Below are 18734 nucleotides of genomic sequence, written 5' to 3'. Positions count from 1 at the left end.
TGCCCAGGGCTTCTGTGCCAATCTGTGCCATGGCACACAACCTAAAGTCCCTGCTCAGAATACTTCCAAATGCATAAAACAGATTATGAAAGAAACCAGCTACGTGGGTAAAGAATGCCAAAATATTTAAGCATGGCAATATGAATATAGCTATCTATCTACTCTGTTAAATTAAGATTCAGTCGTGGGCCTCATCACTCAGAAAGTTTCCAAGTATCCACCACATAGATGGTTTTAAATGTCTGTAATGTCAGCGACAGCAAAGCCAGGCTTCAAATGACTCCATCCTGGTTGAAAGCCTCTGGGCTGGAGAGAAAGCTCAGAGGTTAAGAACACTGTTCTTCCTAAAGGTCCTGAGTTCACTTCCCAGCACCCCCATGGTGGCTCCCAACCGTCTGCAGTGAGATCTGGTGTGCAGGCACACATGAAGGCGGAATGCTCTGTAAGTAATAAATGAATCGTTTGAAAAAAGAAAGTCTCCAGTCACATGCAAGTGAATTGCTAAATTGCGCCGAAATTACACAGACATAATTTCCCCTGCTATCTCGAATTCTCCAGTCCCAGGTTCCATCCTCAGAAGCAGCAGGTCTAGCCTCAGGACGGGCTGCCCTGGGCTTCTGAAGCAGCAGCCTGTGACCCGAGGCTGAGCAGCTTACAGCACATGATAGGGAAGGCATAACTGTCACCGCAAGTGGGGAAGAGCCCTCGGCCGGCGTGCCCAAAGCTCCATGCCACTGCGAGCAAGCAGCACGAGGCCTGAGCGTGTGACACACACACTGCTCCGATGCTGCGAGTGTGGGAAGCAAACCCTGAGGGTAGGGGAAGAGAGTGGCCGTGGCCCACGCCGGCTCCCTGTGCCGGAGGACAGACCCTGCAGCAGGTGATGGCGGAGTGGAGGCTGGGCCGTGAGGACCGCTGTCATCTCGTCGTGGTCCGAAGGGTGAATGTACTCGTAGATGCTGTTCCCCGTGAGCTCCACCTGCAGGGGAGGGGAGGGTCAGACGCACGTCCGTCCGTCTCTCCAGCGCGGGCGCAAGGGGCAAGGACAGGTCAGGGTGCTATGGCTCACGGGGGCAGGGACAGGACTCTGGCCCCTTCTTGAAGCTCGCACCTTGGCCAGATGCAAAGAGCTCTGAACTGTGCCCCCGCCCCACCCCCTGAAAAAGCCAAGAGCAATGGGCTTGAGCTTCCAGAGGGTCCCAGGCAGAAGAGACACACAGGACGGAGGACAAGCTGTAGGGTGGAGGTGGCGCCCATGGACAGAGGCCTGGGCTGTGCCCTCCAGACAGGGAACATCTCAAAATTCTCAAGCTGGGGCTCTGGCCTTCAGGTCAGTCACTTGCGTGCTGTGTACGGGGAATGGCCAGCTGGAGACCAGCTGCCGAGAGCCTTCCCACCGCCAGGAGAGCCATGTCCACTCAGAGGCTGGCCAGCTGAGAACCACAGAGCAAGCCTGCCATGGCACTCAGACAAAGGCCCCTTCTGTGTCAGCACTGAACCATGCCCCAGGCATTGCCAGAGCTTCCTGGTTTTGCCAGGAATGTGTCTCTGACCTTCCCAGTCCAAACTGACTGTGCTTACGCTTCGGACCCACCCAGGGTGTGGCTGGGTCCCTCTCCATGACCTGTGACATGAGGGGGTGGGGCCTTGGCCACAGGAAGCAGCAGTTACTTCCTGAGGTTACTATCTCAGCATTCAGACATCACCAGCTCCCACACACGCCCCACAGGGAGCTCCCCAGCAGAGCCTTGGCAGCATCCTTGCTGGACAGGGCCCTGGCACAGCTTCCTGGGCACTGCTGGTGGCTCTTAGAAATACAATCAAGAGTTAAGGGATACCAAGCAGCACACAGAGGCAGCACACCTAGTGTTCCTAGGTGGCCCAGGAGTGGTGGAATTGATTCTGTCAGAGCCAGCGAGCCTCAAAGCCCAGCCAGTGTGGGGAGAAGCTCAAAGCACACATGCAAGGTGCCCTCAGATGGCAGAACTTCTCAGCCCTGCCCAGCAGTGGGTGGATCAAGAGGCCAAGACAGGCCACGTGGTGCTGCCATCCCTCACCTCAGACACTCCTGAGCACACAGCTGGCGCTGGCTGCTGTGGGTCACAGGATCACCTGTCCAGGGGGGCCCTGACTGAGCCACCTCAGGAGCAGCTTAGGGAGCTGCTTCCCCGCACCCGCAGCTTCCCATTAGCCTCCGCCCCAGCTTTTGCCGAGGCCACAAAGCAGAGGAGAGGCAGGCCCTGCTTCCAGGCCCTGCTTCCCCGCCCTGCTTAGCCAGCTCTCCCGGTCTGTCAAGACCAGAGAGCTACTTCTCCTCTTGACACAGATGACAGTCTAAGTCTTGCCCCCAGGCAGCATCCACCATCCTATTTTCTCCATCGTGTGTGGAGTCTTTCCTTCCAGTATTCTACAAAGGGCAATGGGGGACCCAAGCACAGAACAGCTCCTGCCATCTACCTAACCCATATTCCAAACCCGAGGCTCCACAACCAGCCCTAGCGATCAGCTGCCTGTGTGCAGACAGCGCACAACTTCCAAAACGTGTTTACATTCTTTTGGATTAATGGCTAGCTGTGCAGTTGTGTGTTCGTATGTGTCATGTGTGTGTGCGTGCATTGGGGAGAGGCATACACATGTGGAGGTCAGAGGGCAACCTGTTGGGTCTGGCTCTCTCCTTCCACTGTATGGGTTCTAGAAATTGAACTTGACTGAAGAGTGAGGCCACCAGCTTTGGTGGCAAGCACCCTCACTCCTGAACCACCTTCCTGGCCAGATGATTTTATAAAAATAATGATAATAAAAAAATAAGAAGGAATCATTTTTCTTGCACAACATTCTTGTTAATCCCTAAAAGGTCTGTAAAACCAGCCACCTTGAAGCCAGCTGTTTGAGGTGGGAACATCATCTTTCTCTGAAGGCCTCTGGCGGGGGGGATTCATTGCAGGGCAATGGCAAAGTCCCAGCCAACAGCTGAAAAATTGGCTCCTTCTGTTTTTCCTTCCTTCCCTCCCTCCAGCAGCCCCCATGTCCACTCCCACCCCTAGGTTCTCTGCTTTATTTAAAACAAACACGCCGAGGCGAGCGGATTTCCTGCTGTCCAGTCCCCCCTCCCCCCACTCGCTTTTTTTTGAAGGAGGTGAGCCTTTTGCCTCGGTTGAGGTTCCGTCGGAAAAAGTCAGACTCAAGTGAGGCCTCTGTGACAGACATCTTCAGGGAGTTCGTCTCTGTGGCACAGAACCATCTTCAGGGAGTTCGTCTCTGTGGCACAGAACGACTGGCCTTTTAGTTAAACTGCTCCTGCTGGTTTCAAAGCTCCTGTGTGACAGGTGGGAGGACAGGCAAGCCAAGGTCTAGGATGAAGAACTTGGCTTGCTTGCTTGCTTGCTTGCTTGCTTGCTTCCTTCCTTCCTTCCTTTCTTCCTTCCTCTCTCTCTCTCTCTCTCTCTCTCTCTCTCTTTCTTCTTTTTGAGCTCTAGGGTCCATCATAAAACAAATGGGATTGTCTAGGAAGCCAGATAACCTTCAAACAATGGAAATGTCTTCAAAGAAAAAATACGGAGTAATACATAACCGTGCTGACTCAAAATTATGGTTGATGTTGTGTTTCCTGTATTTATATATGTATTCATGCTTTTAAATGCAGAGAGAAATGCAGCTATGCCACCTCAGCCCCCAAAAGACAGATAAGTGTTTGTCTCCACGACACTCCCTGGGTCTCACGTCTTATTAAAACAGAACTCCAACACGCCGTTTTAGAGTCTGCAAAACCCTGCTGAGTACAAAATCAACAGCGTTCCCGCTAAGAGCTTTTTAATGCTTTCCCGAATGGTTTCATCCTGCTCAGAAAGCTGAGATGATAAATTTGACACTAAAGGGACAGATTCTGTGTGGAAAGGCAGAGTCACTGGCCCCTGGGAAATGTGCACGTTTCTGCCTGGCGTACAGAGTACAGCAGATGACGTATTTGAAATGAAGATGGTTGGGGCTTCAGGGTTCATGTTATGTAAACAAACACAAGACGCTGCCCTCTGTCCCCAAAGCGAAAGGCTTCTGTCTCCTGCCACTGAGTGGCACGGCTGCTATTTTTATTGGCCAGTTTCTGGCATCCTTCTCATGTATTGCATTTTTCTTTATGTGTACCATAAATAGCCATTTCAGATATGTTTGCATGTCTTTGAACATGAGTATTAGTTACCTAGAATTGTATAACATAACTTCATTAGATTTAAACATATGGATACTTAAAACGTGTATACAATTCTATTTTCCCTTCATCAAATACGAGTAAGACGATTATATTAACAAAATGAAGGAAGAAGGGGGAGATTTCTTTAGCAAATGTTATGGATAAAGAGTTCTCCCCAAATATCCATGCAGATACATTAAGCACATCCATATGTTCTATGTCTGAGCACTAACACTGACTTGACTTTTGGGAACTAAAGAGACTCTGTTTCCCCACTTGTGGAGCTGGGCTGGGGACACAACTCACACCCCGTAATTTGTTCTGTTGTTTTTAAACCAGAGTTTGACAGGAGTTTACTAATCAAAAAGCAAAATTCTGCCCTGAGAAATAGATTTCTTATTCCAGCATTTATTTTTAAAATGTAATAATGGCCCTTAAGTGAAGATGGGATTGTTCCACCTCAAATAGATGATTCTGATGGAGCAATCCCTTCCTGTGAGTGTTGGCACAGCATCGGTTAAGAGCGGCGTGTGCCCCCCGGGGCCTGCTCTTGCTGAGTGTAACCTGGGGGTCCTGTGAACCGAGCAGGGCACCAGGCAGCCAGAAGCCAGAAAGGGCGGCCGTGGTTCGGCAGAAAGCACCAGGCTTACTCCAAAAGGTCTTCCCAGCGTTACTTGAGGTTATTTTCTGTCCCGGGGAGCAAAGCCCAGCCTCATGCCACGCACCAACTGTGGAACTCTACCCCTTCTCCAACACTTTCATCTCCAGTGATCCTGTCTAAGAACCATCTTCAAATAAATTTCACAGCATGAATGTTTGTCATCTTGGCCTCACATTTGCTAATTACAGAGATAACCTCAAGGGTACAAAACCTGTTCTGTTGTTGTTAGTGGTAGGTTTTGGGGTTTTTTGAGACAGGGTTTCTCTGTGTAGCCCTGGCTGTCCTGGACCAGGCTGGCCTAGAACTCAGAGACTTGCCTGCCTCTGACTCAGTGCTGGGATTAAAGGTGCAAAACAGAGCAGTTGGCTTGATATCTCATTAAATCCTTCTCTCTACTGTTTAAGTAAAGAAGACAATAAAAAAAGAAGAAAACAAACACTGCAGATCTGCCTGGCTTTCCCTCCGTGGCATTAGTCATGAGGAGGAGGTGCGTTTGCGGTAAGATTTGTTGTTGTTTATTTAAACATCTTACCAGGGATGCCCAGACACAAGGGGCTCAGGGTCAAGGAGCAGCAGCAGCAGCAGCAGCAGCAGCAGCAGCAGCAGCAGCAGCGATGAGAGCTGCTGACTCGGGCTCATAGCCTCACTTAGGCCGGGAAGAAAGCAGGTGTACACAATGGCTTGGCTTCCCTCTGCCTAAACTGTGCTTTCTTCAGGGGACGCAGAATCAGAAGGAATCACCCTCAGCCTTCTTGCAACATAGTAGCACACGGTCCCTCTCCCCTTTCAAAAGTGATGCTACCAAGTTTTATTTCTGGGCCTGATCAAAAGGAAATGTGAGACACAACTCGTGAGGTTGCCTAGTTTTCCTTCTGCAGAGTTAATCAGGAGCAGGACAAGCACTGGCCACCTTGCCCAAGCTTTGCTCATTCTTAATTAGTCTCCATAGTCAATCCATCCTATTCCCACATGAAAAGAGAAAAACGACCGTGAGGAGCTGGCTGCTGGCTAGGATTCCCCCGGGGCCTAGGCTGTGCCAACACATTCCAAATAACCTGCCCGTCTGAGCAGGTACCCTCCAAAGGGCTCTACACTGGAGCTCAGATGAAGCTGCTGGTAAATTACAAGAGGCTCTTCAGTCTGTTCCCCGGGAGGGTCAAGGGCCATACTTAGTATTTAAATGATGGTTCCAGCACATGAAGCTCTTGTCCAAACAGGCAAGGACAGCTCTATAACTGATCCCCCTTTTTGTTTTGACCACTAGGGAGCTCAGATCTAAGTTTCATATTCAATAATCGTGATTTCATGACTGAAAGGTTGCGGACCGGTCAGTGTAAAAGGGCGTGGAATGTTTTGTCATGTTTATGGCGTAGTTGTTGGACTATCGGCGATTTTACAAATGATGAGAAATAATCTGACCAAGGTCATTTGACCACAGATCAGGTCAAGAGAATAAACTAGTCCGCCTACAGCTAAAGGGGCTGATCTAGAAATTCACAGAGAAATAACCACAAGGAGCACAGACACAGCCTCCCTCCCTCCCTCCCTCCCTCTTCTTTCCTGTTTTGGGGATTGAACCCAGCTGGGGTCTTGGTGCAGTCAGCACTCTACCTCCGAGCTCTGTCCCAGCCCTATGGACTAGTAAATGTCATGTTGCCAATAGTATTTTCAGTCTTAAAAGTGTATCAATCCTAAGAGACAAGTAGGCACAAGAGTTAAGCCTTATTAAACTATATTCAGAAGAGCTGGTCTTTTTTTTTTTTTTCCTTTTTTTTTTTTTAGGAAGAAGAGAGGAGGAGGCAGACAGGAAAAAAGGAGGAGGGAGGAAGAAAGGGAGGGAGGTAAGGAGGAGGGGTGGTTGAAGGAAAAGAAGCCTCCAACCAACTGTAATGTGCAATTCACTTCTCTGCTTGAGCAACACAGGCAGGAACCCACCTGGGCAGGAGAAGGGAAGGCACAAGAGGAGGTTACATACTGGTGACAAATGTTTTCAAATGTGTTGCCTGGAGGAAAAACAAAAATACTACACCACAAATGGGTTTCCAAATTTGGTGATTTTGCCTTTCAACGAGAAAGCTTCATTTTGGCTTAATTACAGGAAAAAGCCCCCAGTTCAGAGTGCCCGGACGCCATCTCTGGAAGCCTGTTCTCCGTATTCACCTCGAATTCTAGCGCCTTCCACGCTCGGTTACGCTGACAGCTCATAACATAGAGAAACATATAAAAACTGTGACCCTCGGTTACGCTGACAGCTCATAACATAGAGAAACATATAAAAACTGTGACCTTCGGTTACGCTGACAGCTCATAACATAGAGAAACATATAAAAACTGTGACCTTCCTTCCAAAAAGTTCGTGTTTATACCACAGAGAAATGCTCCTCTCAGCCTTCTCGGAGAAGCTGCTCTTGCACTGGGAGGTGGTGGCTGTGCAGACTCACGGCTGCTCGGACAAGCAACACTGACTTGCAGCCCGAAACAGGACGCCTCCACCACCGCCTCTGAGCTCTGGAGCACTGAGGAAGGGGGAGTGGAAAGGGAGTAAGAGGCAGAAGAAGAGCGGCAAACCCATCTTCTGGAAGACCCGGCGCTGTGGTCCTGAGCGCCCGCAGCTGCTGCAGAAGGCCCCAGAGCAGAGTCTGCCATGCACAGTCAGGCTGGGGTCCGGCGTGGGTGGGGCTTGGAGGCCCAGGCCCTCACTGCTGCTCACTGGTGAGTCCACCAGGCTCCGGGGAGTAGCTTCAAGCCAGCACTCACCGAAAACTCAGTGGGTCACAGAAACAAAACAAGAAAGACAGGAATGTGGCGAAGATGTTGGCAGGTGTGCGGGAGAGGAGAGACCGTGGAGGGTGGAGGGGAGGACACGCTACATACACACAGAAAACCGAGCAGAGAATGAACAGCGGTTTAAAATGTGACACCGGCAGCCATGAGTGACGAGGACAGCAGTGGCACCCCAGCCTCTCCCTGCCAGCGTGCGCCTGTAGCCTCTGCCAACTCTCTGGGGACAGACAAGCTGAGCCTACCTCTTCTTCTAAGGAATTGTACCCTGGAAAAGCTCTAAAGAAAGCAGGACCTTGCAAACAGTGGTGAGCTGAATTTTATGACTTTCTATCACAGAATATAAAATGCTTACTGAAACAACCACTGAACTGGAAAAAAAACCCTCAGGAAAATAACCCTGAATTCCAAGGGACCAACCCCTGAAAGTACCCCCACCCTCTCAGCCTCCCCAGTGTACATGCAAACCATGAGCACAGACAGGACGGTCTCCCCTGGGAAAGCTCTTTTCTGTGCCACCTCACATGACAAAGGAATCTGACAAAATCCCAGAACAGGGCTGACCACAGTGAAATATACCGACATTAATCTCAAAAAAAAAAAAAAAAAATTCTGAATGATGCTCATACATCCTCAAATAGACCTGACACGGGTTGGGCAGAGGTGTTGGGACTGTTGGCATCCATGGACTTGGGCAGTACCTACCTGCGACAAGCCTAAATGAACAGACGCGGTCTCAGATATGTACATGATTTTGCCATCAGAGGCCACCACAAACACAAATCCATCCAGAGTCTGTAAGAGAAAGCGCAGGGGAGAGACAGCGGTTAGACAGCAGCAGGGAACCCAGCTCTGGGCTGGAGGATTTGACTAAAGTGAGGAGGGCTGGGTTGTTGCTTTGTGGGGGGAGAGTGTTTGCTTTGCCTGCTTTGTCTCCATACAGGCACTAACAGCCCAGGGCTGCACAGGACTGCGGGTAGCAAGCGCTGCCTCCCAAGCCCGGCTCCCAAGTGCTTTCAGAGCCCTTTAAAACAATGCTTCACCCAGATCACAGAGCCGGCAAAACACTTGAGAAGTCCCGACCCGCTCGCCTGGCCATCCCGGATTTATTGTTTGGGCTTATTTTAGCACTTAGAACGAATCTGAATCCGGAGTTGTATGGTTCTTGGGGGAGTCTGTACCGCCCCACAGGCTACTTAACGTGAGAATTGGCAGTCGCCTACACCGCTAGGACCGGCACTTTATTCGCCACAGTTTTCTGGTTACCCCTAAGTACCGTTTGAGTAATAAATTCCTACTACTGCCATTCCCTAGAAAATAAAACAAAATGTTCAATTATTCTACCAGACTGTGTCTACAGAATCAAGCATTTAGACTGAGAGATCAAATGACCTTTGCCAAAGTCAAGGAGAAAAAAGTATCGACTTCTGAGAAATGAAAACGGCTCCAATGAAAATCTGATTTCTGTCCGAGTTGGCTAACCTTCCAGAAATAACGTGAGAGTGTAAAAAGGGATTCAGACAAGAGAGTAGCAACTGCCCCGTCAAGGACAAGAAGACTGAAGACTTTTTCAAAAAAGAAACTGTACTGTATTTACTCATTCATATTTTAAGATCAGGAACCGAAAAGGGGGCAGTAAAGTTGGTAGGAGCCCCGTACAACTCACAATGGTGCACCATAAAATATCCCAAACCAATTTCTGGCTACAAATTCTATTTTTACAGCATGTAATTGAAACCAGATTACTGTTGGGTTTCTTTAAAAAAAACAAAAACCCCACTCCTTTAAAGGGTTGGGGATGATGAAAAGAGTGGAGATCCGAAGCCATCTTTAACCTGCCGCTGCGTCTCATGGTTTGCTACCCAAATTCTCTGCCGCCGAGCCTGGCGTTACCTTCTTTCTGCTACGGGTAGAATCACTTTAAAAACATCCGTCTAGTTTTAACTCAGCGAGGTAGTTTTTTTCTAAAGGAATCGGCGACAGTCTGGATATGAAAACTAAAAATCCAATTCTAACATTTTGATCTGAATGCTGGACTCCAAATTCATTTAAGAAATGAAAAGTGATCTCCCACTGCATCTAAGGAAATGAGAGGAGGTTTAAAAGTTGCGATTAAAGAATGAAAGTTGCCAGCAGGAGCTTTAAAAACATACAAACAAACAACACCGACAACCGTGTGGAGGTCACGGACGCGGGAATTACCCGCGAAGCCGGCTGGGGGCGGTGGCTTTCCGCACCTTCGCCCCTCGGCTGTCAGCGGTGCCCGGCAGGAACGCCACAGTTCCGAGGTTGGAAACACAGACAGGTCGCTCCCAGCGACCCCGGCGGGCGCGGGCTGAGGCCGCCACCTCCGCGAGCTCCTCGCCAGGGCCTGGCGGCGGCTCCCGACCCCGCCGCCCCCCGTTTTCCTCCGGCCCGGGGCGCGCAGCTCGTAGGCGACGGACACCCAGGGTTTGCGCCGATTTTTTTTTTTTTTTTTTTTTTTTTTTTACTTTAAGAAAACCCCAAATAGAGGCAGGAAGTGCACACTGGCCGCCAGCGGGCTTTCTTCGGGGACGAACGACGACGAGTGGGGGTTCTGGGAGGGGAGGGAGACGGCGCTGACCCCGGCCCCGCCGCTGCGGGAGTGGCCTCCGAGGCCGCGCGGCCACAGCCACGGGCCCAGCGAGGTCGGGACAGCGGGGCAGCCTGGGAGGCCGCAGAGGTGGCGTCAGGGCGGTTGCCGGTGACAGCCGCAGACCTCGGGGGTCCCTCTGTGACCCCGACTCACAGTAGCCTGCGGGGGGCTGGGCGCGGCCCGGGGCGCAGGGCGGCCCACGCCGCGGGGGCCCCTCCCCGCAGGACCCCGGCGGCCGCGACCCTCCCTTCCCCCAGCTCTACCTGCAGCAGATGGGATCCCAGCTCTTTGGCCACGCTGTCCAGCGGCCCCGCTCGGCTCGGCTGTCCCCAGGCGTCTCCTAGACCTGGGGCGGGGAACAGGGCAAACATTAACCGCAGCGCTCCAGGCACGCGCAGCCCCGCAGCCTGCGCACCCCGCCGCCGGCGTCCTCGCTCACCCCTGACCCGGGTCCTAAAAACCCAAACCCCACAGCCAAAGGTGTAGCACCCCTTTAATCCTAGCACAGGGGGCGGGAAGCAGGGGCAGGAGGGTCTCTGAGTTCGAGACCAGGATGGTCTAAGAGTGAGTTCAGACAACCAGGGCTACAGAGAAACCGTGTCTCAAAAAAGAAAAAAAGAAAAAGAAAGAAACACACACACACACACACACACACACACACACACGCAGACATAAAACAAAAACTCAAAGCCAGCGGGTGACCCGAACTGGGGTCCCCACATCGCTGCCCAAGGCTGCCGAGGCCACAGCTCCCGAGGGTCGCTCACGTGCCTGTGGCTCTGAAATTGCCGTTTTATTCGAAATGCCACAAAGTAATCTAATCTGCTTTGAAACCGGCCGTCCCGGGGGCCGAACAGGGTATCGACTTGACCCGCAATACTCCCCCAGGACCTGCGCTGCCGCCCTCTTCCCAGCGCGCAGCAGCCAAGATCAGGAGTACGCTGACCCTTGACGCTTCTCCTGGAGCACGGAGCCCCAGGCTCACCTCTCTGGCTTTCCAGGGCGCTCGTCACACAGTCAGGAGCCCTCCCCATCTCCTCCACCTACCCGGATTCCTCAAAACCCCTTCCACCCCAGAGTGCACCTGGGGAAGGAGAGCCAGTCTCCCTAACCCAGGGCTGGCTGCTGTGACCCTGGCAGAGGACCAGAGCCCTCGCCCCAAACCCGGAGCGCTGGGCTGGCGGCTCTGCCTGGTTGAGTGTGGACCCAGCAGCGTCCTTTGTGGAACTGCAGGCTAGGCCAAATCTCCACTGTGTGCCTTACGCGTGGGGTCACAGGTCAGGGGCCGCTTGATAAGGACACTCTGGGCAGGCACCCTGGCCAGCTTAGCAAATGTGTGGCTGCAAAACCCCTCCATATGAACAGTTTCCTAAGTGTCACTGCCAGCGCGTGGCCGCTGGGCCTCCAACCTAGGGAATAGAAAACCTCCCCTGAGGTCCAGGACAGGCTTCCAGGAAACCTCTGGAATCTGGAACAGAGGGTGGGTACTCTCTACTCCCACCCGGGTCTTACCGGAGAGACACATGACCCCAGTGCCAGGGAAGCCCAACTCATCCCGGGCCCTCGAGGCCTTCGCCTATGAGCAAGGGTGGTTCTGATTCTCTAAGCATCCCACAGAAGCCCCCCCCCTCCATTTGCTTCAGGCTAGATGTTTGTGGGGAGGTAAGCTGGTGCCTCAGGCCTTTAAACCCACTGCAACAGCCATGGAAAGAACCGAGGTGTAAAGCTCCCAACGTTCACCGAAAAGAAGGAATATAGTAAGAATCCTGGAAACCTAGTTTCTGAAAATGGACAGCTAGCCCCTGCTCTCCCCTCCGTCCTTCCTGCCTTAGGACAGTGCTCTGGCCCAGTCCTTGACCCTCTAGTGCAAAGCTGCCTTCCTCTTCCTCCTCCTCCTCCTATTCCTCCTCCCCCTCCTCCTCCTCCTCTTCATCCTCCTCCTTCTCCTCTTCTTAGCTTCAATGTTTCTGGCTTCCCAGAGTCTTCTGGGACCCTTCCCATTTGGAAATGATCTCTGTCGGGCTTCGTAGAAGACCCTCCAGGGCCTTGTCTCCACAGCCTCGGAGCCCTGGGCACATAGGACTATTTTCAGTATAGTTCAAGTACCTGGATGTTTCCGTACATTGCTATACTGTAACTTCTTGAAAAAGGCACCTCTTTGGATCTGGCAGGGGGTGGCCGGGCTTCGGGGGACAATCCCTTCACTCACCACCCCACGCCAGCCACCTCATCCCAGAGCAGTGGCTCTGCCAGCTGTTCCATTAGGAGCCGCAGTGGGAGAGGTCTTTTCACTCAGCCCGTAAAAGTATGCTTTGGGCTGAACTCAGAGACAGAATAAAGTGAGGTTTGTCATAAAAAGAAGAGCCTTGGTACGGAAGGGGATACATACACTCCTGAAAACTGAGACAGGAGAAAAGTGGCCCTCATCTAGACCCACCAAGGGGCTTGTGCATTTATTTGAAAAGTTGAGGGAGAAGTTGAAGGCTAGGCTGGGCTACCCCTGAGTTCATAGTTAGTGGTGGTCCATCTCACTGGACCCTAAACCTGCTTCTCCCTAGGAAGGGGGCCCCAGTCTTGAAATTGGGCTCCCCAATACCTGCCCTCTACGGAACACGCTGGAAGTCCCCAGATAGAAGGCTGAGACCACTGAGGAGGGCGCCAAGCCCATATCCCCATTTCCCAAGACTGCTCCGACAGCCCGGGGTCAGAACTTGGCTCTGTACTGCTTGCCAGCAGATCAGCGACATCAAGAAGCTAAATACGGTCCCTCCTGTCTCCCTCCGCCTTTGGTTAATTGATCAACAAACAACTCATGAGCAACTATGGGGTCTCAGCCAGGCTCGTAGGACACTGCAGGTACAACCACAGACCACACACACTGGGCCACAAAACAGATTTAGAACGGGAGGGGAGTGAGTTTCTCACGGGGAGGCTGGCTGCTGGCTTGCACTCTAGGACGCTAGTTTCCACACCACGGAACCAGCAAGCACTATTCTTCTGGCCAGGAAGGCGAGGAGGGTCCTGGGCTCTGGAGAAAACACTGGCGGTCCACACCACCCCCTCTCTCATCTCTCAATACTGCATCTAAAAGGTGGTGACATGGAGACCCTTCTCAGGGGTCTAGTGAAAGTTTATTGGAGTTAACACTCCCTCCTTCTGTGGAGGGGACTGTAGGCCCCCAGCCTTCCAAAAAGGAGAGAGTGTAAAACCCAGTTAGGGAGTTTCCTCTGTACATTGGCGATCTGCTTTCCAACCCCCTCTGTCCCCTAAATCTTGATCTTCAGTCAATCCCAAGACTTCTAACCTTCTCAACTCTAAACCACCTTAGTCCTGGGACTAAGTTAGGGAGAGCCAGGGTCGGGAGCACCACTGTGAGTCCTGCTCTTAGGCAGTCACTACACCCAATAGTTCCTTGTCCCCTCTTCTGAGTCTCCCGCCTCCCCTCCCCCAAATAGGACTCTTGTAGAGTGGGGAAGAGAGCGTGTTCCTGGAGAAGGCAGCTTCAAGCCAGTTCTGCCCACTGAGGCTGTAAGATTGCCAATTCTGACAGTAAAAATGGTGGGGAGTGAGGAGCCAGCAGCAGGGTTTTCTTCATCGGAGGGCACACAGCTCTGCCACAGGGGCAATCTAAATCCACCACCTCCACAGCGTCTATAAGGGGCCTGAACATCTCCTGGGTGGGGCTCGGGGCTCCTAGGGCTGCCGCCTCCTCAGGAGTGTACAGGCTGGACTTGAGGTTCGGCCCTGGGCTTGCTTCCCCAGGAGACCACAGCTAGTCTCTCTAACAGGGCTCTTTGGAGAAGAGATCCCATCCCAGTAAACTGTTACAAGCTGGGCCTCTCCAGTGCCCCCACCTTAGAGTCCTTCTGCTCTCTCCCAGGTCCGGAAAAACTCACCCATCCCCATTTCAAATCAGCGGGCCAAGAAATGGGCTGAGCGGTGGGCAGAGGGTAGGGATGCCCCAAGAAGGAAAGCGTTGGCTTCAAGCTTTGGGCATCCCACCACGGGCTAGAGTGCACACTCTGACGCCAGGGCATGAGTCCCCTGAGACAGCAGCCTTCAAGGCTGAAGAAATACTTAGTCCTATTAAGTGTGGGTACACCCCTTCGGGGCACACAGGAGAAAGTGACTGGCAGAGCCCATCGCCCACGGGTGAAGCTGTGTTCCCACTCATAGCTTCTTAATCTGCAGTACTCCTCAGGCTTCAACGGTACAGATAGGGAGAAGCTTGTAAGGGGTCAAAAGAAAAAGAAGAAGAGGGAGAGGAGGAGGAGGAGGAGAAGGAGGAGAGCCACCTACTTTATTCTTAAAATGTTAGTATTTTTTTAAAAAAGTACTCGCTTTTTCTAGAGCAAAGGGCCTCCAGGTGTCTATTCCATAACTCCATATAAGCACAGGGCTAGAGGACCCTCATCCACGCTCTGAAATCACATCATTTTGATCTGAAGAAGCCTGACCTAAGTCAGTCCGGGCCCTGCTGGGTGTCTGATGAGAGCTGAGGGGTGTTGCGCAGCTGAGTTTAAACCCCAAAGAATTCAGACCCTGAGCACCCTCTTCTCTCTCTCTCTCTCTCTCTCTCTCTCTCTCTCTCTCTCTCTCTCTCTCTCTCTCTCTCGTGTGTGTGTGTGTGTGTGTGTGTGTGTGTGTGTTGTTTTCTCTTAAGTACACTGGGATAAGGCACCTCTGCCTTTTCCCCTTCCCGCAGGAAAAAGAGGCAGGAGAGAAGAGTGGCTTGGGCAGTCTCTCCTGCCAGGGATGGTGTCCTGGGCCCAGAGGAGGCACCCTCACCCGCTCTCGGGAAGCCCAAGTGGGGTTCTTTTACAGAGGATTGGTGGGTCTGCAGCAGGTGTGGCTCCGGGCTGCCAGGTGGACACTAGCCACCCCCTGCGGGTCAGCCCCCAGAGGCTGGGCCTCATCCCCCAGCACAGCTCAGGCTGCTACACCACAGCCCTGTTTACCAGTACCCCCATCACCGCTAAAATGGGCCTCTCTTCCGTCTTTCCAGCGCTTGTTCCAAAGCCAGCCTTGCCGGGGGTCCCCCCACCGTCCGTCTGCCTTTCCTATCATTTAGTATTGGAAAGAAAACAGAGGTAGACACTGGAAGGTCTTCAGACATGAGATGCCCCCCACTCCTTGCCATCCAAGTGTTTCTGGGCACAGCGATGACATGGTTTTTTCCATTTTTGTTGCAAGGTGCCTCTGTGCTTTCCCTCCCTTGCATCCACAACCATGCTGTGAGCTGCCGAGTTCTCAATGGACGGGGAGACAGCGCAGCCTTGAAACCTCAGCAAAGACAGACGCTTCTCCCCCACCCTTCCACTTTCTCTTTCTCGTGGTCTTTGCGCTGTTGGAGCACAGGCACCCTGTGTCGCCTGGCCTGCCTCGAAGCCGCAGTGTAAGCTGGACCTCTGGCCTGCCCCTATTCCGCCTCACTTTCCCAGCTAGGAAGGGTTCCTCTTAGGCAGCCGTTCTCAACTCCTGGGTTCATAACGGCAACAAAATTACAGTTAAAAAGCAGCAAGAAAAACAGTGTGTGGGCCGGAGGCAGCACCCCAGGAACTTTATTAAAGCAGGGGGATCAGACGCTGATCTGAGGCCTCTCAAAGTCCCAAGCCGGCCTTCCAGATTCCCCTCTATCCACTGGGCACTCCGACTCAGAGCAAAATTGAATTTGGCAGAGGGGTTCTTGCTCAGAGTATTTTTGGTTTGTCTGGGAGAATTGATCTAAAGATCCTGCTCGCATCCAGGACTGCCAGGCCACCAGGCCTCCTGAGAGCGTGGCTTCAGTGTAGCAGTCCTCAGCCTACTCCGGTTCCCCCAAAACAGATTAAATCCACCCCAGGGAGCACTGCCTCTGGAGGAGGGCTTAAGCTATTTTGCAGAGGTACGTGCTCTCAGCTCCACCAGTCCTGAGCTGAGGGCTGTGAGAACAGGTGTCACTGCTCAGGGCGAGTGGGTGGGTGGGCAAGCCCTAGGCCGCCCTTCTCTGCCTGCCTTCCTACACCGGATTGTGGGGAAAGGGGAGGCAGAGTTAGGGCACTGCCCCTTACCTAGGGCTGCCCCCGCAATTTCAGCGCCAGTTCCAAACCTTCGCGAGCTAAAGGGCCCTTCAGGGAGTCAGAACCGGCAGAGTTGCCTTCTGTGAGGCAGAGGCGGCCCTTAAATTGGGCAGCTCCTGAGGGACAGCACCTACAGACTCTGCAGGGACCGGGACGCGGCCCAGTGCCCTCTTCTGCCCCCAGCCCCGGGGCTGGTTAAAACGGCTGCCGCAGAGTGCACACACACTGTCTTTGCCCCCAGCCCCCCCCCCCCCCCCGCCAGCTACTCTCCGCTCTGTTTGAATTCATTGACAATATGTCACTTACTCTTTTGATAATTTCTGTTTTTTAAAACCCGGTATGGCCGCGCGAGGCGGAAGCCTGATCCACACGCCGCTTGCTTTGTAGCAAGCGGATCTAAGGGCACCAGCTAGCAGCACTCTTCCCGGCGGGAAGGAGACGAAGAAAAAGCTGGCTTTATAAAACCCAGCTCTGTTTTTTTTTCCTTTGCACCGAAACTTCCCTTTACTGCTGGGAGCGACCGCACCAAGCTTTCTGAACACGGGGAGAATTCCCGGGGTTCCTTGGGCCGAGCCGGGGAGGCTTCCGCACAGCAGGCGCCGGAGCACAGCAGGCGCCCGAGCACAGCAGGCGCCGGAGCCGAGCTCTCCGCGCAGAGCCCAGCCTGCGGCTCCGGCCACGGCTCCCGCTCCGCCGGGGCTTTCCCCCGGGGCGCCTCGGCTGCGAAGAACTGAAGCCGAGCTCCCCCAGTGTGGTGGAGGAAAATTCAGCTAAGCCTCAGACAAAGCGAAAACAGGCTCGCGGGTGGCAGCTGCCAAGGGGGCTTGCTGATTCCGGGTGCAGCGCCCGGCGGTGAACAGCACTGGCGAGGAGCCCTGTGGCCCAGGGACACCTGCTCGCCACCGGAGCAACGACCCTCCCAGCCCCTGTCCTCCTTCCTTAGCGCTGGCCCTCCAAGAGGCCTGCTCTGCGCTACCAGCCCTAAAGCCTGGAGACAGCGGGCCTGGGCGCCTGTGCTTCCTGACAGGGTCAGAGCCCCTCCGACCGCCGCAGACCGGGGGACTCGATTCTCTGCGGCGCCCGACCAGCCGACCGGCCACCCTCGGCGGCGCGGAGAGCGTCCGGACGCCCAGCAGGCCGCTGTTTCCTGCAAACCCAAGGAAGGCTGCGGCCCAGGGACAACTGCTGGCTGAACCCACTTTAAATCCTAAAATGTTGCACTCAGGCCCGCCCACCACTTTTGACTTCTTTCCTCCTGTCCACATCGCCGTTTCCCAGAGGAAAGGGAGGCGGGTTGGAAAAGAGATGCAGGAGAGACGCGAGTCCGAAGGCCAGCTGCCCACAGACGCTGGTCCGCAGCGCTGGCCCGCGGCGCACCAGCCGCTTGTGGAAGGCAGAGCAGCGAGTTCTCCGCCAGCAGAAAAGGAGAGAGGGAAACAAACAAACAAAACAAAGTATGGGCGAGAAAGAAGTAGGGAGAACGAGGGAAGAGGGGGAAATGAAATTATAGTGGGCCAAGAGAGCGAGAAGAGAGGAGGAAGAAAGAGCGAGCAGCAGGAACTGGGTCGGAAGGAAGGAAAGGAGGCGAGGAAGCTGAGAGGAGGAGACAGCGGCTCTCGGTTCTCCCGGCTCTGTCTGGGACCTAGAGGTGGCCGGCCAGCCCGGCCCGTGGCGGCCGCGACCCTCTCCCCGAGCTCGGGCCCGGCCGCAGCCCCGGCGCGGCCTCCGGGAGACGCGGCTGCAGCGGCCGCCCCGGCCCGCGCGCCCCGGAGCCTCCTCCCCGCGGCCGGGCCCCCGCGCCCCGCACGGCCGCCTGCAGCCTCACCTTCCGGGAAGACGGCGCGCATCTTCAGGTAGCTGGTGGTGAGGCGGATGATGGACGCTTTGTCCAGCTGCGAGGTGATGGCCGACGGCAGCGGGAGCAGCTTGGCCAGCTCGTAGAACTCGCCATTTTCCTTCTCCCTCCGGGTTTTGGCCGCATTTTTGGACTTCTCCTTCATCGCGCCTCGGCTCTGGGCATATTAGAGCTCGCCGCGCCGCTGCAGGCCCGCGGAGCCCCGCTCGGGCCGCGGCAGCCGGGACGGGACGGGGCGCCGGGCAGGTGCGGGCCCGGCCGGGAGCCCGAGCGGCCGGGGCGCGGCGGGGCGGGCGCGGAGCCCGGTGTCCGCCGAGGCCGGGCTGGGCTGCCGCGCGGCCCTGCGCCTGCTGCCTCCGGGCTCCGCGCGCGGCCTGGCTGGGGACGCGCCGGGCGGGCGGGCGGCGGCCGCTCAGGCCCCGAGGGAGGGCGGGCAGCGGCTGCCGCGGGGGCCCCCGGAGGGCGAGGGCGGCACGGGCGGCCGCGCAGCCATGGGCGCGAGCCGAGCGCGGCGGCGGCGGCGGCGGAGCTGGTGGGCGCTGGCCTGCGCTCCCCGCGCGGCCGGGGTGCCGGGG

At 54.5% G+C, this 18734-nt stretch overlaps 1 protein-coding gene across 1 annotated transcript in view; it reads right to left on the bottom strand.

Annotated features, from left to right (window-relative positions):
• Sim2 (SIM bHLH transcription factor 2) overlaps positions 1 to 18378 on the bottom strand; it is a 35985-nt gene extending 17607 nt beyond the window's left edge. The window contains 4 exon segments of the mRNA XM_060370776.1: positions 871 to 979; positions 8334 to 8423; positions 10509 to 10591; positions 18130 to 18378. Of these exon segments, the coding sequence (XP_060226759.1) occupies positions 871 to 979; positions 8334 to 8423; positions 10509 to 10591; positions 18130 to 18304 (457 nt within the window). The 5' untranslated portion in view covers positions 18305 to 18378.
• Positions 18379 to 18734: the final 356 nt, after the last annotated feature.

Source organism: Meriones unguiculatus, chromosome 17 (assembly GCF_030254825.1).
Source record: "Meriones unguiculatus strain TT.TT164.6M chromosome 17, Bangor_MerUng_6.1, whole genome shotgun sequence".
In the NCBI taxonomy this organism is placed as follows: domain Eukaryota; kingdom Metazoa; phylum Chordata; class Mammalia; order Rodentia; family Muridae; genus Meriones; species Meriones unguiculatus.
Note: the sequence above shows the minus strand (reverse complement) of the source record. Positions and strands in the feature narration are given on the sequence as shown.